The sequence below is a fragment of the Hemibagrus wyckioides genome, linkage group LG08, assembly GCF_019097595.1.
Source record: "Hemibagrus wyckioides isolate EC202008001 linkage group LG08, SWU_Hwy_1.0, whole genome shotgun sequence".
Taxonomy (NCBI): Eukaryota; Metazoa; Chordata; class Actinopteri; order Siluriformes; family Bagridae; genus Hemibagrus; species Hemibagrus wyckioides.
The window spans coordinates 28,790,956-28,811,607 of NC_080717.1; the positions used below are offsets into that span (position 1 = coordinate 28,790,956).

Here is a 20,652-nt window from a genome sequence, read left to right on the forward strand (position 1 = left end):
CACTGCTTCTGTTTTCTTTTAAATCTTATTTTACATTTAAATTTTATTCTCTGCACTTTCAAATATTCTGCTTTAGCTAATAATTCCTTTATCTTTATTTATTTGTGGAACATATTGTGACTGTATGATTACTTCTGCCTTTTATGCCTTGGGTTTGTGAAAGGATTTTATTCTAAATAACCTTTAATTCACTTTTTTCTTGAGCCTTCAGATGGATAGAGATAGAGTATAAAAATATATCAAAGCTCATGGCACCATAACCTGTTTATATGACTAAAATCTTATACAATAATATTAAGATTCTTCTGCACAGAATATATATATATATATATATATACACTATATTGCCAAAAGTATTCGCTCACCTGCCTTGACTCACATATGAACTTAAGTGACATCCCATTCCTAATCCATAGGGTTCAATATGACGTCGGTCCACCCTTTGCAGCTATAACAGCTTCAACTCTTCTGGGAAGGCTGTCCACAAGGTTTAGGAGTGTGTTTATGGGAATTTTTGACCATTCTTCCAGAAGCGCATTTGTGAGGACACACACTGATGTTGGACGAGAAGGCCTGGCTCTCAGTCTCCACTCTAATTCATCCCAAAGGTGTTCTATGGGGTTGAGGTCAGGACTCTGTGCAGGCCAATCAAGTTCATCCACACCAGACTCTGTCATCCATGTCTTTATGGACCTTGCTTTGGTCACTGGTGTACAGTCATGTTGGAAGAGGAAGGGGCCAGCTCCAAACTGTTCCCACAAAGTTGGGAGCATGGAATTGTCCAAAATGTCTTGGTATGCTGAAGCATTCAGAGTTCCTTTCACTGGAACTAAGGGGCCAAGCCCAGCTCCTGAAAAACAACCCCACACCATAATCCCCCCTCCACCAAACTTTACACTTGGCACAATGCAGTCAGACAAGTACCGTTCTCCTGGCAACCGCCAAACCCAGACTCGTCCATCAGATTGCCAGATGGAGAAGCGCGATTCGTCACTCCAGAGAACGCGTCTCCACTGCTCTAGAGTCCAGTGGCGGCGTGCTTTACACCACTGCATCCGACGCTTTGCATTGCACTTGGTGATGTACGGCTTGGATGCAGCTGCTCGGCCATGGAAACCCATTCCATGAAGCTCTCTGCGCACTGTTCTTGAGCTAATCTGAAGGCCACATGAAGTTTGGAGGTCTGTAGCGATGGACTCTGCAGAAAGTTGGCGACCTCTTCGCACTATGCGCCTCAGCATCCGCTGACCCCGCTCCGTCAGTTTACGTGGCCTACCACTTCGTGGCTGAGTTGCTGTCGTTCCCAAACACTTCCACGTTCTTATAATACAGCTGACAGTTGACTGTGGAATATTTAGGAGCGAGGAAATTTCACGACTGGATTTGTTGCACAGGTGGCATCCTATCACAGTTCCACGCTGGAATTCACTGAGCTCCTGAGAGCGACCCATTCTTTCACAAATGTTTGTAAAAACAGTCTGCATGCCTAGGTGCTTGATTTTATACACCTGTGGCCATGGAGGTGATTGGAACACCTGATTCTGATTATTTGGATGGGTGAGCGAATACTTTTGGCAATATAGTGTATATATATATATATATATACACATACCAATCAGCCATAACATTATGACCACCTGCCTAATATTGTGTTGTGTATCAGTGAGCCTTGGCCCTGTCACCGGTTCACCACTGTTCCTTCCTTGGACCACTTTTGATAGATACTGACCACTGCAGACCGGGAACACCCCACAAGAGCTGCAGTTTTGGAGATGCTCTGATCCAGTGGTCTAGCCATCACAATTTGGCCCTTCATCAAACTCGCTCAAATCCTTACACTTGTCCATTTTTCCTGCTTCTAACATCAACTTTGAGGACAAACTGTTCACTTACTGCCTAATATATCCCTCTCTTATTCACTTCACTGGTCACTGATCACAGTGTTATAGCTGATCAGAGTACACTAAGAGTGTTCTTGTAATTCAAAAGATTATTAAACATATGAAACACTTCAAATCACCCTTACCATGTTTGATATATCAAATATAAATGTAACAGTTTGATTGTTTTGATTTTAATTGTTTATTAACTTGTAACAAAAATAATAAAAGTCATAGATGGCACTAATCTGCAAGCATTTAAATAATTTATGATTTTCTCAAATAGATTTAGTCAAATTTAACAAGCAAAATCACCATGACTCTTTAATAATAAGTAAAACCACTAGGAGGTGTTGTGCACACGGGATCTGTCCCTCCCTTCCATACGCTTTTTGTTACTTGTTGATGATGCTGATGGTGATGAAGAAACATTGAAACCTAACTCAAATTGTATATTTTCTAAATCATTATCTTATCATTTCTGTAATCATTTGCACTTAACTAGCTCACTAGGTGTGGTGGTCCTCAGTGTCAGTGCTTCAGGGTCCCTGTTTCATGATTTCTGATTCATAACTTGAGGTTCTCCCAGTGTCCCAGGTTACTGTTCCAGTGTCCCAGGTTACTGTTCCAGTGTCCCAGGTTACTGTTCTCCCAGTGTCCCAGGTTACTGTTCTCCCAGTGTCCCAGGTTACTGTTCTCCCAGTGTGCCAGGTTACTGTTCCAGTGTCCCAGGTTACTGTTCTCCCAATGTCCCAGGTTACTGTTCTCCCAGTGTCCCAGGTTACTGTTCCAGTGTCCCAGGTTACTGTTCTCCCAGTGTCCCAGGTTACTGTTCTCCCAGTGTCCCAGGTTACTGTTCTCCCAGTGTGCCAGGTTACTGTTCCAGTGTCCCAGGTTACTGTTCCAGTGTCCCAGGTTACTGTTCTCCCAGTGTCCCAGGTTACTGTTCCAGTGTCCCAGGTTACTGTTCCAGTGTCCCAGGTTACTGTTCTCCCAGTGTGCCAGGTTACTGTTCCAGTGTCCCAGGTTACTGTTCCAGTGTCCCAGGTTACTGTTCTCCCAGTGTCCCAGGTTACTGTTCCAGTGTCCCAGGTTACTGTTCTCCCAGTGTCCCAGGTTACTGTTCCAGTGTCCCAGGTTACTGTTCCAGTGTCCCAGGTTACTGTTCTCCCAGTGTCCCAGGTTACTGTTCCAGTGTCCCAGGTTACTGTTCCAGTGTCCCAGGTTACTGTTCTCCCAGTGTCCCAGGTTACTGTTCCAGTGTCCCAGGTTACTGTTCCAGTGTCCCAGGTTACTGTTCCAGTGTCCCAGGTTACTGTTCTCCCAGTGTCCCAGGTTACTGTTCTCCCAGTGTCCCAGGTTACTGTTCCAGTGTCCCAGGTTACTGTTCTCCCAGTGTCCCAGGTTACTGTTCTCCCAGTGTCCCAGGTTACTGTTCCAGTGTCCCAGGTTACTGTTCTCCCAGTGTCCCAGGTTACTGTTCCAGTGTCCCAGGTTACTGTTCTCCCAGTGTCCCAGGTTACTGTTCCAGTGTCCCAGGTTACTGTTCTCCCAGTGTCCCAGGTTACTGTTCCAGTGTCCCAGGTTACTGTTCTCCCAATGTCCCAGGTTACTGTTCTCCCAGTGTCCCAGGTTACTGTTCCAGTGTCCCAGGTTACTGTTCTCCTAGTGTCCCAGGTTACTGTTCCAGTGTCCCAGGTTACTGTTCTCCCAGTGTCCCAGGTTACTGTTCCAGTGTCCCAGGTTACTGTTCCAGTGTCCCAGGTTACTGTTCTCCCAGTGTCCCAGGTTACTGTTCCAGTGTCCCAGGTTACTGTTCTCCCAGTGTCCCAGGTTACTGTTCTCCCAGTGTCCCAGGTTACTGTTCCAGTGTCCCAGGTTACTGTTCTCCCAATGTCCCAGGTTACTGTTCTCCCAGTGTCCCAGGTTACTGTTCCAGTGTCCCAGGTTACTGTTCCAGTGTCCCAGGTTACTGTTCTCCCAGTGTCCCAGGTTATTGTTCCAGTGTCCCAGGTTACTGTTCTCCCAATGTCCCAGGTTACTGTTCTCCCAATGTCCCAGGTTACTGTTCTCCCAGTGTCCCAGGTTACTGTTCCAGTGTCCCAGGTTACTGTTCTCCCAATGTCCCAGGTTACTGTTCTCCCAGTGTCCCAATATCTCTTCATAGGTTTCTTCCAGGATCTCTAGTTTCTTCTTGCCTGCTAGATGAACTGGCTATGCAAAATTTCCCCTGTTTGTGAATGAGTGTGTGTGTGTGTGTGTGTGTGTGTGTGTACGATGATGGTTTCCAGCCTCATGTTCCAGGGATATGCTCCGGATCTGCAAACACAACCCTGTGACTACTAAAGATGAATGAATAAGTAAGGACTAATACAATTATATGAAAATATACGCGAGCTGTGGGGGGTTTAATACGGCATGAGGTGCAAATGGAGCACTGTTTCTTATTAAAATAGATTATTTTCGTATAGCTGCATGGTCTGGGGTGTGTTATTCAAGAGGTTTGTCATCCCCTAACTGGTGTCACAACATCAGTGATTACAGATTACAGACAACAAAAAAAGTTTATTATTAGGGTATTATGTGTGTTTTCATCTGAGCACGGCCCTGAGGATGAGCTCTTACTACAGAAACACTAAACTATCATTAGGAGAGCATTAATACAGAGTTACAGCGTTCATGTCCTGTGATATAATGAATATTTCTGGTAAGCTCTTGGGAAATGAATGTTTAAACACTTTTGGATGGCCATATTCAGGGTCTCTACTTCACCTTTAAAAACCTTTACATGAAAAAAAAAACGCTGCCTAGTAAATAACAGTCGGCGAAAAATTAATCAATTCATAGCCCCGCCCACTGAAATCGATGTCATCGTTCATCGTCACTACAGCCTGAGTGAGTTCAGCGTTAAAAACCTCTCCGCGCTCATGGGGCGCGCTCTCTATCGTCTTTCTGTATTTCATTTTATATTTGTTTATCATCTTGCTCGTTAGCTTAATAATCCCTCACCATGGCTTCATTTTGATGTAGTACGGACCGTGGTGTTATCAGCCCAGATATGATCCGATGGAAGATGATTTGTTTAAACCAGCTCGCCTTCTTCTTCTTCTTCTTCTTCTTCTTGTTTTTAGCTTCATTCGCCTGGGGCAGAAGTTTAAAATGTTCCGATGGGAAGCCGTGCTCGGACCGACCTCCTGTGGTACTGAGTAAGTTGATGCATTTACAAAACAGGTATTTATTCCACGACACTCACAGTTATTAATGCTAATCGTTAGTCTTGTTTACTGATGACGACTCGTTCACTGTTGACTTGTTGACCTGAGGGCGCGTGATTGGACAGACTGAAATGCAGGACGGTGTTGACCTGAACGTTTTGTGAAATTTAGCCTGCAGAGATTACAAACAGTGCTTGTGACACCTTATCAAAGTCCAGTTTCAAAGTAATAAATGATTAGCATTTGTGTAATTGTCTAATCCATCCATGACCTTCAAACGAACACAATTTCACCGGAGTGTATGACCAAGACATCCTGAAATTGGGAAGGATTAGAGAGGTCAGTTCTTCCTCGAGTTTCCTGGCCTTGTGTCTGTGTGGTGATTCATATGACGTCCAGTCACATGAGGTGGTCAGGGAAGCTTCTTCTCACTGCTGTTACACAATGTAGTGTTTATTAATAACACAACTGGACACCAATACGTCCTGTACATTACAGACTGGAATAACAGTTCAACAAAGATTCAAGAAACAAATAATATGTACTAGGACACTTTTTAAAAGTAAAGTGACCACAAATGGTAAAAAGTGAAATAACACTAATAATAAAAAGTGAGTAGATTTATCACTGAGAAGGTTAAATCACAGGAAATATGACTTACTATTAAACATTTTGTTGTCGGCGTATAAATACATACAGGACATACCATAGCATTATGTTAATAAATCTGTTTTTTTATTTTTCAGTAAACTCACGAGTAAAATCAACACTTGTGTATATTAATCTGACAGACGCCCTAAGAGCAGTTGAACTTGTGTGTGTGTTCAGTTATTTTCCCCCAATTTGTTCCTCTATCATCCTCCAGCCAGCTCTCCTCTATCATATGATCGCTGCTGACATGGGAATAAGGTGAAGCATCTACTTCCTCTAAGGCCATGTCCACATTAATACATTGTCCTGTAAAAAAAAAACACATATTTATCTATCGGTTTTGTCCTTCCGTCCACACCGAGACGCCGTTTTTAGTTGACGAGAACGGATCTTTTTGAAAAGTGGATAAACTTGAAAACAGCGTTTTTCGTGTCTTAGTGTGGACTGTGAACACGGAGGGTTTCGAAAACTGAGACATTTTTAGTCCTGTGAGCGATTCAGCTAGGATGGTGGACGACTTTGTAGAGCAGTTGTTTTGGATGCTCTCCGTTTTGAAGTAAATAAAGACCGGGTGGAAATGATGCAGGTGGAAGTGTGTCTTGTTTTACTCGTGTGCAGTACAGGGACCTGAGTGTTTTCAGACGTTTCCGTGTGGATGAACATGAAAATGAATGAAGAAATACATTTCCCAGTGCTTTACAGGGCACATATAAGAGAATGAAGACATACCAGTACTGAAAGTCCCTCTCTCATTTATTTGATCCTTTTTGTTATTACTACATTTTTTTATATTCCCAAAACATAAGTGCATGTACTGCATTATGCACAAGAGTCAAAATACAGTATAAGGAAATAGCTTTTTAAGTAGGTTTGTGGTTTTTAAAAAGTAAAGGGCAGCACTGAAAATAAGGCAAGCTTCGGTGCTCAGAAGTCAAACCGCAACGAGTTGTATTAACCAAAAAGTCAACTGAGATATCGCCAGCTCTTTATCTAGCGTTCAGCAAGCACACAGGCCACTGTTTGACCACGTGCTAATATCCGAGTTTATCCTACAGCTTCATTTCAGGTCTGTTGCCTCAGCAGTAACAATATTTAAAGTAACTATTTCCTTTTAAGCCTTAATGACTGATCATCAGTCACTGAGTGACAGGAAGTGGACAGCTTCCTTATCAGACTCACGGTCAACATCCTTAGATGTGAACGCATGTAGAGACAAACACATAGCTCTAAATCGGTTAAAGTCTTGATTCTGTTTGTTCAGGAGGTGCTGATTGATTACTGGTTTCTATTCATTCTCTCCTTCTAGTACTTTATTGAAACAGCGACTTGCAGGATGGACGTTCCACATAAACTGTTGATATGATGCTCTTTTCTGTGAGGAGATGTTTTGTTTAGCGTTTGTGGAAGGAAGGGTCTGGCTTCGGGAGAGAGGACTTCTTCCTGGGTTTTTTTTATTTTTATTCCAATTCTTATTCACTTTGAGAGAGAGGAAAGAAAGAGAGTCTGGTGTGGGATTGGCTGTTATAAACAGGAACATGTTTCTTCATGAATACAAGATTTCACAGGTATAGTATATGGCCCTTTGGAACATGCCATCTTTGGAATAATCTGCAGAATATAAGAGCTACACTGAGGCTTGTCCAGGATTGCACAACAAATATGACAGAAATAATCTTGGGAAATTCTGCAGTATTTACTGAACACGTAGCCTTGCTGAATTCCGCTCTGACAGCAACTGTAACCGGGAATTTCACTCAGTCTTCTGTTTTGCAGTTCCAGGAGATCTGGGCAACCAGCTGGAGGCTAAGCTAGATAAACCCAGCGTCGTTCATTACATCTGTTATAAGAAGACAGATGAGTACTTCACGCTGTGGTTGAACCCGGACCTTTTGCTGCCAGTGGCCATCGACTGCTGGATCGATAATATGAGGTGAGAAGCATCAAGTCGATCCATCTCATGATGGATAATACCCATTATTAGGTCACAGGTACAGGTATTTTGCAGGTAAGTCAAGTGTGTCATGGAATGCTGACCTGTAGGAGCTTGTTGAACTTCCCTTTCCAGATCGATTTCCTCTTTTACTGTTGTAGTAATATCCACTCACTCTGCTGGATGTTGAAGCGTGTCTGTGTGGATTTGTGAGCATTCAGTTAGACTGATGTTGTAAGAGTGAGGAGGTCTGGGGTTCTCTCGGTGTTCCAGTTCATTCCAAAGGTGTTCAGTGAGGTTGAGTCAGACACTCCAGTCCTCTTTACATGTACAGAGGCTTTGTGATGGGAAGGGAAGTTGTAATGCTTCGGCATACAAAAACATTCTTTATAATCAGTTGTGTGCTTTCATCTTTGTGAAAGAACCACATATGGGTGTGATGGTCAGGTGACCACAATTCTTGCACACTATATGCTCAGGTTAGACCTTCTATACCTAGATTTATGCAGTGTTCCACTAATACTCAGACTCAAAAATTCTGAACGGTCTCCTAAACGCTGACGTCAAATCAGTATGACTGTCCGTCTGTGATTTTAATTAGATTAGGGAAGTCCGAGACGCTCTCTGCCTGCTAGCGGTTTCATCCGTCACGCCCAGCAACTTTCTATTCGGTTGCCGTATGTCATAATGACTTTACACTACATTACACAAGATCGAAATTCTCAGTTAAAGTTGTGACTCAGGTCCATATTAGCAAGCTCTGTTTTCATGTTTCTTCTGTATGTCGTCAGACGTATTTCCTCAAGCAGGAGTTATTTTTCTACTTCAGTGGCTAGATCAGGATACTTTGTGTTGTGAGGCTTCATCATGATCTCTGCAATGAGGCTTTGCTTCTCAGAAAGATCTGAGTAAACACTAATGGCTGAAAATGTGAGTTTAGCAGGGTTTAAAGTTTCACTGATTTGATTTGATGCACTCGTCTTCTCCTTCAGTGCTTACGGAGTCGTATTATAAAGAAAAACTAAAAGTATATAGAACTGTATCGCTTAAGAAATAACCCCTAAAGATCGACACGTCAGAGCGACTGATATACTCGAATCCCCTTTCATCTGTAACACAGACCTTTTGTCATGACAATGATTTATTTTTAAACAGGTTTTTATTTTCCCTACAGCGTGTATTAACTTCTTGTTTAGTGCTGAACATAATACACAAGAACCTTTCATATGTATTCTCCTCATTGTGTGCATCAGGCTGATCTACAATCACACAACTCGAGGTACAGAAGCGCCTCCGGGTGTGGATATCCGGGTGCCCGGCTTCGGCCAGACGTTCGGCCTGGAATACCTGGACCCGAGCAAACGCAGCATGGGTGAGTAACAGCTACACTTCCAGCTGTGGCTATTTGTCACAAACCTCTTCAGGCTGCTTCGTTTGTTTGTTTTTTCGTTTGTTGTTTCTCTTGCACTGAAATAAGCAGTGAAATAAATGCCTAGAGGATCTAAAAGTTCAGTTCACTGCAACAAGCGCAGTCGTCTGCACTGAGAGCTTCTTTGCAGTCGTCCTCACGCTTGTTTTGTTTCCTCTCCATTACAGGAATGTACTTCTTCACCATAGTGCAAGCCCTGGTGAATTGGGGTTACACCAGAGATGAAGATGTCCGAGGAGCGCCTTACGACTGGAGAAAAGCTCCCAGTGCGTAAAATCTGAATCCTTTGGCTAAACTTCGTAATGCCCTACGTTTGAGAACTGCAGAGCATCATGGGTAGAATTAAAGAATAAAAATCTAAATTGGTACCCAAAACATTTCTTCTTCTAACTGACAATTTTTCATTTAATTACCTCAGATATTTTCAGTAAGTCTAGTAAATCTGACCGAGCCATTAAAGTATCATAAAGTTTATAGAATGATAATATTGCCTCTAAGTGGTTTCGATTAAGTGACAAATGCTTGATTTGCAGGAATTGCTTCCTTTATTTGGCTACCAAATTTATATAGATGAAGACATTCCTTTAATATCGTATCTTATGAGATTAATTTGAGGTGCAATCGTTAAAAAAATGACCCAAATCCAGCTCAGTATTCTCAAGAGCTTCCTTATAAATCTTTTTAAAAATGATTTGTTCAATTTTTTAAAGAAAGCTGTATTTGCGCTCTTTATTATTACAGATGAGAACAAGGAATACTTCCTGAAGCTGCAGCAGATGATCGAGGAGATGGCGCAGAAGTACGGTGGGCCGGTGGTCCTCGTCGCTCACAGCATGGGCAACATGTACACACTGTACTTCCTGAACCAGCAGCCACAGGCTTGGAAGGACAAATACATCAAGGCGTTTGTGTGTCTGGGTCCTCCGTGGGCCGGCGTGGTCAAGACACTGCGAGTGATGGCCAGTGGTAAGAAATTATATTCTGTGTGGTAGAGGTGTCCAAAGTCCTGCTGTTTAGATTTAACTTTAATATTTAATATCTGTATAAAAGATCTCTGAAAGCCTAATAAGCTAAAAGGAGGAAAGATCTTTTAGCTCATTAAATGAGAATCAGAGTTCATGACATTACAAGAAGATGACCTTTGGTGCTATAACATATTTATTATATACAGAAGTAAACACAGTAAACAGTGAACTTGTACCTAATTCAACACATTGTACTCAGATGTGCATTATAAATAGTAACTGAACAGAACATCTGTTTTCATCTGAACTGTACAGTATATTTACATAGCACAAAAATAACTAAATATATAAATTATGCTGTACATTGTTTTTTATATGAATGAAAATCTTTTTGTTAGTAATAAGAGTAGTACTGTTTCTTTAGCTTTAACATGTCCCGGTCTTCCTGTTCAGGGGATAATAATCGTATTCCGGTGATCAGACCTGTGAAGATCCGCACCCAGCAGCGGACTGCCGTGTCCACGGCGTGGCTCTTCCCGTACGCTCACACGTGGCCGAGCGACATGACGCTGGTCTCCACACCCACCGCCAACTACACGGTGAAAGATTACGAGCGTTTCTTCAAGGACATTGGCTTCGAGGACGGCTGGGACATGCGCCAGGATACGGAGCCACTGGTGCAGGCTCTGGAGGCCCCCGGCGTTCCCGTGCACTGTCTGTACGGGACGGGCATCGCCACGGCGACAGCTTACCGCTACAGCACGTTCCCAGACGCCGACCCTGAGGTGGTGAACGGCGAGGGAGACGGCACGGTGAACGTGCTGAGTGCCGTGCAGTGCAAACGCTGGAAAACCGAGCAGAAACAGCCCGTGATTCTGAAGGAACTGCCAGGGAACGAGCACGTGGCTATGCTGCTGAACTTCACTACCGTCACGTACATTAAAGACGTGCTGTTCTTACCCTGACGCACACAACACTTTCATTTTCACCTTTTTAATTAGCAGAAATGACCGTTCACACCTGACTGAAAGTCCTCATTTCTGCTTTTATCATGAATTTTTGCCCCGTTGAGGTTAACTACTTCTGTTTTAAAATGTAATGTTTACCTTTTTAAAAAGCGCTTGGCACAGATTGCCACTTTAATTAAGAGAAATGATCTGGGTCGATTTCATAAATGAAAATGCCTCAGTTCTCCTTTTTTACTAAAAATCCTTGGCGGTTAACCACTTCTTTATTTCTTTGTAAATGTCCAGTGGTCACCTGTATGTTGTAGAGTAGTTATATGGATAAATTAGTCCAGGTTAATCCACTTGCACATTCTTGGGCACAATCAGAAAAAGAGGCATCCATGAATTTTATATTTGGGTTGTTAAAAATCCTAAATTTATTATTTATGAAAGTATTGATATTTACTATGTGATTTAGACCAAATGTTCTGTGCCACTTTAGATATCTCTTCTGCTGATACTGATGTGCCTGCGATTTCTTTTTATTATTTTTTTCCCCTCTGAGAAGAACTGAGCTGAATCATGATAGTGCTATACTTTTAAATTCATACTAATTATACCAAAAATCTTTTTATTGATTATAAATCAGATGTTTATATTTTGAATGTTTTTTTCCTGCTTATATTTCTGTTAAATCGGACACTACAAAGACACAGCTGCTTTTGCAGACATTAAAATGCACAATGCAGAGAGAACTTTGGTCATTCCATCAGCAGGGACCTCATGCTGAGATGTTTACAGAGAAAGAGTTTGTCCTTAGAATCCTCTATTTTGTTTTCATACCCAGATCAGCTTGTTAAGTTAACTTGGGTGCAGAATCCAGACACCTCAGCGATTACATATATTTAAGAAAAGAGAGAGATAGTATGACGTTATGCAGTATAAATTTCAGGTTTTGTATGCAGTCAAGCTGGAGGTATGTCTAGCATTATATATTTACATAGCATTATATTTCTAAAGAATAGATTTAAAAGCCTTTTAGAGTTCATTTTGGATCCATTTATTCTGTTTTGCTGGAAAACCTGTTTGTTCCAAATTTCTGTAGTCATTTTCACTGTTCTCATTCTGATGTACAAGTGGGATCTTAACATTTTATTGATTTGTTGTTTTATGTTTGGTGTGGGTGAAAAAGGGCATGTGAGAACTGTATGAGTGATCAACAGCTTTTGTGAACCTGTACAAATCAGTATTGTTAATTTTATAAGGACAAAATGCTATTGTTGTGCCTTTAAAACGTGTCAAGAATATTTGTATTCAGTATGGGTTGAACAGTGTGGATTTTAAAGTTAAACCATCCTGCCTCATTGACTCATTGACTCGGGTGTTTTAGATACAAGGCTTTGCATAAAGGCAAAGGTTGATCAGCAGCTAATGCTTGGGGCTAGTAATAAAAGCTAACACCACACCACTCATGCAAGTTCCTTAAACTTTCTCTGGTTGCACCAGATGAGTAAACAGAAATGATAGAAAGTCATAATTTAACTAAATAAGAATGCAGTGACATTACCATTTAAACAAATAAAACCAAAGAAGTTTCTTTTTTAAATGTCATTTTAAAAAAATCCAATTTCATGTGAGGGTAAATGTAAGGACACACCCACATTTATTTGTACTTAAAATGGATAAAATAACCTCCAGGTGAATCACATCAGGTGGAAGATTGTTCCAGAGCATTGTGAAGGAGGCGTGTCTTATTTAACCCTCAGACATTTAGCTTGGTTTGCTCTTCATTGTTGAAGTGAGAGGTATCACCATGGTGAGATCCAAACAGCTCTCTGAGGCCTTCAGAAAGAAGATTGTTGATGCTTATGAGTCTGGTAAGGGATATAAAAAGATCTCAAAAGAATTTGTAATCAGCCGTTCCACTGTCCAGAAAATCATTTACAAATGGAGAACATTTAAAACAACTGCCACCATGGCCAGGTCAGACCGTCCGAGCAAATTCACCCCGAGAGCAGACCGCAAGATCTCCAAAAACCCTAAAATATCATCACGGGACAGTTGATGTCAAAGTGAATGAATCTTAAATCAGAAAGAGACTACACAACGTAATCATGGGAGGTCTAAGAAAAACATGAGGGCAAGACTGAAGTTTCCCAAAGAACACAGAGACAAAGGCCAAGACTTCTGGAATAATGTGCTTCAGGGAGATGAGTCTAAAACTGAATTATTCGGACACCATAACAGGGCATGTTTGGTGTAAACCAAATCCAACATTTCAGCAAGTGAACCTCATACCACCTGTGAAACATGGAGGTGGAAGTGTTCTGGTTTGGGGATGCTTTGCTGCAGCATGGCCAGATCACCATCATAGAGTCCATTATGAATTCTACATTGGATCGGAAGGTGCTTGAGGAACATGTGAGACGATCTGTCAAAAAATTGAAGCTAAAGCAGAACTGGACCTTGCCACATTACAATGACCCAAAACATCCCAGTAAATCCACCAAGGACTGGCTGAAAAGTAAAACATGGAGAATTCTGGAATGGCCGAGTCCAGATCTAAATCCTATTGAGATCCTGTGGGGTGATCTGAACCGGACTGTGTGTGCAGGAAACCCCCCAAACATCACACAGCTGAAAGAGTTCTGCATTGAGGAGTGGGGGAAACTTTCTTCTAGTCCATGTCAGAAACTGGTAGATGGCTACAAGAAACATCTCAGTGAGGTTATTTCAGCCAATGGGGGAACATTAGCTATTAGGGCAGAGGGTGTGCTAACTTTTTCCTCAGGTGAAATACACATTTTTGTTGATTTCTTTTGTTTAATAAGTGAAAAAAGTGATACTTTGTTGTTTAAATGCAGTTACATCACTTTCATCTACAGGTACAAATTTTTTAGTCAGGGGGTGTCAGTCCCGACCGGGGATCGCTATGAGGAACTCCAGAAGCCCGTGGACCCCAGAATCCTCCTCACAGGAGGCAGTGCCAGACACCTTTGGTGTTTTGGAATCCATCTCTGTGGCTGAGGATATTATGGTGGTTAGAAACCTTCATAGTGGATGAGATTCAGCCAGAGATGTTTAACTTGTGGTCATGTGGTTGACACGCCTCTTCTATGGTGTACGAAGATCTAAGGTGTGTTCCAAAGAATCAGGCTCACGTGAAAACTCCTCAGTAGATGAAGACCTCAGTATTTGAAACCTTGATTCAGGAGAAACTATGTGGGTTCATGCCAGGCTGTGGAACAGTGGACGAGATCTTGTTAGTGGTAATGGGAGTATGATCCTGTACTGTAGGAAGATCAGGTCTCTGGGTGGATACCTCACATGATCTGTGCTCTGTATGAGTGTAGTGAGAGAATGCCTTCCTCTGCAAGTCAAAACCCTTCAAGTTGGCTCTGTCGAAGGGAAAGCTCTTTACTCCAGTCCTTTTTGTGGTTTCCACAGACAGGATATCAAGGTTGGAGAGATGTCTAGTATGGAGACAGGAAGTTAAATCCCTGGTATTTGCACAATATTTTCTTAGCACCACCTGAAGTGGACATCTGAACATGCATTCTTCTCAGTGTGAAGTTGAAAATCAGCACCTCTAAGTCTGAGCCCATGGTTCCCTTGGTCCCTTGCCCCTGGAGGAGTTTAAGTGTCTTGGGATCTTCTTCACAAGTGATGGAGAAACAGTAGGTGAGATTGACAACACGCTCAACAGCAGCATTGTTACAGTTGCTGTACAAGTCTGTAGTGGTAAAGCAGGACCTGTTAGCTGGTCAGTCAGTACATTCCTGTCATTACCTGGCGGTTTACAAGCTGAAGGTAGTGACCTAAAGAATAACGTCATAAGTACAGGCAGCAGACATGATATGCCTCTGCAGAGTTGCTGTGCATGATTGGATGAGGAGCTTGATAATCTGGGAGAGCTCAGATTAGAGTCACTGCTCATCAGAAATCAGATGTCAGTTGAGTTTTGGGCAACTTACAAGGATAATCAGCTCCTGGTAGAGCTGCGCCGGGGTTGTCCCACTGGATGGAGAATCCACAGGCAGACCCAAGGCCTGCTGGAGAGATGACAAGCCTTCTGAGCTTGTCACAAGTAAGACCCCCACCAGGAAAAGTGGAAGGATAATGAATGAATAAATAAATTGATATGAAGCACTAGTTCCTATATTATACAGCATACAGCAATACACTGTATATTCAATATCCCTCTGGAAGGCAAAAATAAATAATTGAAGTGAGATAAAATCTTGAGCTTGTATTTGATCAGTATTTTAGTTTGGTTGATGCAGTTGTTAAGTTTTAAAGAGTACAGCCGATCATGTAATATGTTAGAAGAAACAAATCCTTGCTGCAGTTTCGTCGTGTCGGAAGTTGCGACAAGTGAGGTTTCGCTGTTAGCAGTACAGGAAATAGCTATTTCCTCTACTGTTTGAAAAGGGGTAACAGTAACTGTCCATTTCTTGAGGCTTATTTATACTTATATGGTGAACAACATTTCACGTATGAGTGATAGAGAAAAAAAAATAATTTAAAGCGATCTCTAATTCTACTGAGGGAATTCAGACAAAGATGTGAGATTCATCTGATAATATTTCTGATTCGTAGTACTCTTTCACTGGGTTAAAAAAAGCAGAATTTACTCAGACAGAAACCCATAGATTCAGCCACCTGTGCATTAGACATTGGTTTGATTTCTGTTACGCTCCTTTGTGACAGAGATGATCATGGCAAAGAAAAACTCAAGGAAGATACCTGAAGAGAAACCAGACCCTCCATCTTTTATGTCACTTGAGATCAGGATTATAGATCATTACAGTATACTGGTGTAGAAGAATCAAGAATTCTGAGATGATCACAGGACAGTCTGTATGATAACAGCAGCAATGCTTTAGATACAAATCTTCAGCATCTAGGTGAGACTTGGGCATGTACTGTTTTTGAGGAGTAATAATTTTACAGGTGGTCCATGTAGGAGACTTCAAAGTTCAGGAAATATCGAGGCCAGACTTTTCTCCCAGTGACACTGAATGTCAGGACCTTAAAAGATATATTGAACTCAGGTGCTTTAATATATCCTCTATAGCCAGGCAAAGCATTCTCCATGCAGTAGACTTGTATTAGCCTATATAATAATATAAGAAAGTTTTCTCTGTATCAGTGGTTGTCCTTAGGAGAATGTTCCATTTTTTAATGTAAAATAATCCTGAATTCAGTGCTTTTAGTCAGTTCCTTATTAAAATAAGAAAAGTATGTAATTAATAAACTGGAGGCAAAGTGGCTTTGTATTCAACACGCTTGCCCTCACACCTCCAGGGTCAGGGGTTTCTCTAACCTCTGTGTATGGAGATCTCATTATCTTTAGGGGTTTCCTCTCCTAGTAAGAAATGTGTTATTGGCTGATTGGCCTCTCTGAAATGTGTGAGTTTGTGTGTAATTGTGCCCTGTGATAGAATTGGCACTCTGTTTCCCAGCTTATACCCAGAATCCCCTGGGAGAGACGCCAGCAACCCTGTGTAGAATAAGTAGAAAATGGACAGGTGGATGGATATAAATAATACATAATAAAAAAGTATTAAAGGGTATTTACTGTACAAAAAATATTTAATTCAGCACATTATTTAAAAGTGTTAGAAGATTTGTAATGGAAATTATAGTCTCTTATTTATTTCAGTATCCTAGTAATAATAAACAGTGAAATATTACATTCATCACACCTTCAGTAAGGCTACTCTGACTCTTCTGAAAGCATTAGTCTGTTATTACTGTAAAATCCTCCTAGGTGCCGTGTGTCACTGTATTGGGAAGAGAAAGAATTTATTCCCGATTTTGCAGCGGAGCTCCTTGCACTTCAGCCTTATCTGAAAAGGTCCATCTTCGTGGCCGTCCACCAGACTCTGTAGAGAGAAACAGAAACGGATCAGAGGTTAAAACAGGTCAGTTACCTGGGTGAAAGTCAGGTAGTCAGGAAGTTACTCTCATATGAAAAAATCCTGACACGGTCCACATGAACATGTTTAGTAAGTGACAGATGCTTGTTTAGCTGCTCACATTAATAGTAGAGAGGGGTTAAAGGTTAAACGGTTATTCTGTAAACTGTTAGTCACGTGAGTAGGTTTCAAAACTGCAGATAACAGAAACGGAGCATGTTTAACTTGTGAAGTTATACACAGTTCTCTTTTACAGTTAACAAATTAAGTTTTCTTTTAGACTCACTCAAATTGATTTTCTGCTTAGGCTCGCTACACACTACAAAGATTTTATGCCCAATTTTGTGCCTGATTTGCCCCCTCCAGTGATCATGGGGGCATGGCCCGGTTCAAGGTGTATCGCAACAACTATTTGTCTAATTAACCCTCAAGTGTGTGGTGCCAATATGATTATTTTTCTGCTTCTGCTTCGTCCTCGATTTCGAATTGTAAATATCAGACATGTGGTATTGAAGATTCCTGATCAGACAGGCTCCGGCGGAACACCAACCGCATGCTGCTTACTTTTACAGCTCACAAACACGGCAGCTCCAAATGGAGCACCTATACCGCCTTCTCAGCCAGGATTACACCTGCATTCTTTTTCTTCTTTTTTGCTGCAAAACTCTATATTTGTTTTTGTTCTGAAGTCATGTTTGATGTGAAAATCTCTGTGAAATCTCGTGTGGAATCGCCAGTGTATAATTGTTCTCTTGGTCTGGTGGTCTCAGTTCTGTACCTGCATCTCTGTTAAACACGCACGCTGCAGTGTTTTAGTGAAGTCTCCAACACACCAGGCCAGACTCAAGTGAAACGATGGATCCTAGAAGACACACAATGAGTGAGCAGATGAAAGCAGAGTAACATCGGACTCAGTTTCTTTAAGAAATCTGCTGACCTCATAGTAAGTGCTAAGGTTGAACTCTTCCATGACCTTGTCCACTCTTTTCACAACCTCAAGAAGCTGAGTGTGACCTGTGGAGATTTCCATACTGAGAAAAGTCCTGCAGAGGATGAGATGTCACAACCACAGAAACATTTTAATCCAAGTCTGAAATCTGACTCATCAGAAGCGAGTGTATAAATTACTCATTTTATACTGATGGGAGGGAAAGTGTTTGTGGATATGAAAGATATATTACTCTGTTAGCGCTAATGACAAACAGAACAATGTCAGACAACGAACATGTTTTGGGCTCATCATTTTTGTAAAGGAGTAAATTGTGCAAAATGTACACTATATTGCCAAAAGATTTGGGACGTCTGCCTTTACATGCACATGAATGTAATATGGAGTTGTCCCGCCCTTTGCCGCTATAACAGCTTCAACTCTTCTGGGAAGGCTTTCCACAAGGTTTAGGAGTGTGTTTATGGGAATTTCTGACCGTTCCTCTAGAAGCACATTTGTGAGGTCAGGCACTGATGTTGGACAAGAAGGTCTGGCTCACAGTCTCCACTCTAATTCATCCCAAAGGTGTTCTATTGGGTTGAGGTCAGGACTCTGTGCAGGCCAGTCAGTTTCCTAAATAAGAAAACTAAAGGACATTGCAAGCTTCTTCATTTGAGACACTTATATTAAAATTTTCTGCCCTAGATACTAGCTATACCACCAGCCAGATCAGAGCTGTTCAGATCTGTCACATTTTCTGAAAACACAACTTGAATAATATGTAGTTCAGTAGGTATGAATATTCAGGATGTAATTAAAAATCCCTATTTCTATGTACTGCTTCTGTATAGTGTTTGAACATCTCTAGGCTTCAATCTGACAGAAAGCTAAATTACAGTCCACCTTCGATTCGTGCCTGCATACAATAAGTTATATTTATACAATAATGCAAATATAAGACATCTTCAAAAAAAAATGCAATCCAAGCTAGAAATGAGAGACTTACCTAGTTTTTTCTTGATTGGAGTACACTTTCAGTTTATCTGCTAGACATACAAATCTGCAAAAATCAATGCTCACAGTTAATATATGTCATGAAGCAATTTTCAGGTCAAAGGGAACAAGAAAACAGGTCCAGACCCGCTGCATGTTGCCAGTGCAGAACGCAGCGACTGAACAAATGGTTGAATCCAGTGGTGTCGCAGGACCACCGTCTGAGAGAGGCTGATGTGAAACTCTTCAGCCCGGGTCAAGGTGACGCCGCAAGCTTCGGCACAAACCCGCAGCTCATCCAGCAACTCCGGGAACCCGTCTTCAGGCTCATCTGAAATGGAAACTGCCGATTCAGGCCAATATTCCTAACAGGACATAGATTGTGAAAAGACTTTGTCATGGGTCCAAATGCTGGCCTCACTGACCCTCATACAGTCTGTGAACATATTTTTCAGAAGCTGAAGCAAGAGTTCAAAGTTCATGGTTGCTCATTCTGCATGATCCTGTTCTACATACGATATGGTCAAAAGTATATGAAGACCTGGACATCACATCTATATGCACTTACTGAACATCACATTCCATCAGGGCTACTGTTACTCTTCTGGAAAGACTTTTCCACTAGATTTTGGAGTGTGGATGAGGGGATCTGAGATGATTCAGCCACAGCATTAGTAGGATCAGGCACTGATGTTGGGTGAGGAGGCCTGGGGTGCAGTCAGTTTTCCAGTCAGGGCTCTTTAACAGGCCACTCGAGTTATTCCATATCATCCTAGGCAAACCATGAGCTTTATTGTACTGGGAATCTTAATGCTGTACCATACAAAGACTTTTTAGCAATCGTGAGCTTCTTAATTTTTGGGAAAGTTCCAAAAAAATTGGTGTGAAGGGTCAGGTCTTCACATACGTTTTTGTCATATAGTGTATATTAATGTTGTCCCTGCTCCAACACACCTGATTTCTATATGGACAGTTCTTCCTACACTAAACTCGGTGTGTCAGAGTAGGGAATTTGTAGGACAGGACCAGTATTAGGTTATCTCATCAACCCTACTTTGAGTCTTACATGGCAGATAGACATAAGTAGCCCAGTTGCCTCTCTCGTGCTGGAAAGACCGGAGTCGTCCTCCATGCTGAGACCTGTCTTCAAAGTGCTGCTCTTCTGAGTCTCTGAACATCTCCATCACAGAGGCAGGCAGAGGAAGACGAGTCTGACATGAACCTTCATCCTTTCCTGGAGCTGAAACCCTGGATTATAAAAGGGTTCAGTTTCACTCCATAAAAAAATAAACAATTATGACTTCTAATTCTCTGACAAACCTGGTTTCCTCTGTCATCTTTCCTTGGGTTTTTGTCCCACCTGGACCCTCATGTTTGGCACTCTTATTTCTGTTAGTATTAAAGTCATTTTCTTCTTCCGAGCTGCTGCTGTAATTAACTAGCATGTTACAACACACATCAACTCTTTAAAAGTTATACGTTACACGCGTTATTATAATTTCATTTGGCAGGCGTTTTAAGACCATGAAAAATGAAAAGATCCCGCCAAAAAATAGTTCTACAACATATAATAATCGACCTAAGTTAAAAAATAAAAATATATTATTACGTTCCCTGTATAGGAAGCACAGAGATATTTGGGACTGAAGGCAAAGTGTTGCGCCATCAGAAGTCCCACCTGCAACAATATCGACTGCATTAGTTCCGGATTTGTGTTACAAATATTCAACAAATCAGTTTTTTCTTTGTCGAAACGGTGTATAATTAGCAAGTCTTGACTGTTGTAGTGATCT

General features: G+C 41.6%; 2 protein-coding genes across 3 annotated transcripts; one reads left to right on the forward strand and one right to left on the reverse strand.

The window, feature by feature from the left end:
* The first annotated feature begins 4,770 nt into the window (after window positions 1-4,770).
* Window positions 4,771-12,368, forward strand: pla2g15 (phospholipase A2, group XV). Its single transcript, XM_058397288.1, has 6 exons — window positions 4,771-5,086; window positions 7,520-7,676; window positions 8,930-9,048; window positions 9,273-9,371; window positions 9,847-10,071; window positions 10,524-12,368. The coding sequence occupies exons 1-6, from the start codon at window positions 4,939-4,941 to the stop codon at window positions 11,033-11,035; spliced, it is 1,260 nt and encodes a 419-aa protein (XP_058253271.1). The 5' UTR covers window positions 4,771-4,938; the 3' UTR covers window positions 11,036-12,368.
* A 140-nt stretch (window positions 12,369-12,508) lies between these two features.
* Window positions 12,509-20,556, reverse strand: usb1 (U6 snRNA biogenesis 1). Of its 2 annotated transcripts, XR_009205328.1 has the most exons (8): window positions 20,180-20,556; window positions 19,926-20,107; window positions 19,007-19,190; window positions 18,873-18,926; window positions 17,876-17,981; window positions 17,717-17,800; window positions 16,726-16,905; window positions 12,509-16,520 (listed from the first exon to the last, which is right to left on the reverse strand). XR_009205328.1 is itself a non-coding variant. In XM_058397296.1 (7 exons), the coding sequence occupies exons 1-7, from the start codon at window positions 20,302-20,304 to the stop codon at window positions 16,801-16,803; spliced, it is 840 nt and encodes a 279-aa protein (XP_058253279.1). In that variant the 5' UTR covers window positions 20,305-20,556; the 3' UTR covers window positions 16,590-16,800. The 2 variants fall into 2 exon arrangements, 1 of the variants encoding a protein (XP_058253279.1); XM_058397296.1 differs by lacking the exon at window positions 12,509-16,520 and having other exon boundaries at window positions 16,590-16,905.
* Between the last annotated feature and the right edge of the window lie 96 nt (window positions 20,557-20,652).

Bases quoted from the DNA above. Each gene is read 5' to 3' on its own strand.
- pla2g15 (XM_058397288.1), top strand. From the start codon at position 4,939: ATGATCCGATGGAAGATGATTTGTTTAAACCAGCTCGCCTTCTTCTTC. The intron at 7,677-8,929 runs GTGAGAAGCATC...TGTGTGCATCAG, and splicing joins TGCTGGATCGATAATATGAG to GCTGATCTACAATCACACAA. The intron at 9,372-9,846 runs GTGCGTAAAATC...TTATTATTACAG, and splicing joins CGACTGGAGAAAAGCTCCCA to ATGAGAACAAGGAATACTTC.
- usb1 (XM_058397296.1), bottom strand. From the start codon at position 20,304: ATGCTAGTTAATTACAGCAGCAGCTCGGAAGAAGAAAATGACTTTAAT. The intron at 18,927-19,006 runs GTCTGGACCTGT...TGATTTTTGCAG, and splicing joins GCACTGGCAACATGCAGCGG to ATTTGTATGTCTAGCAGATA. The intron at 17,801-17,875 runs GTCAGCAGATTT...TGTGTCTTCTAG, and splicing joins ACCTTAGCACTTACTATGAG to GATCCATCGTTTCACTTGAG.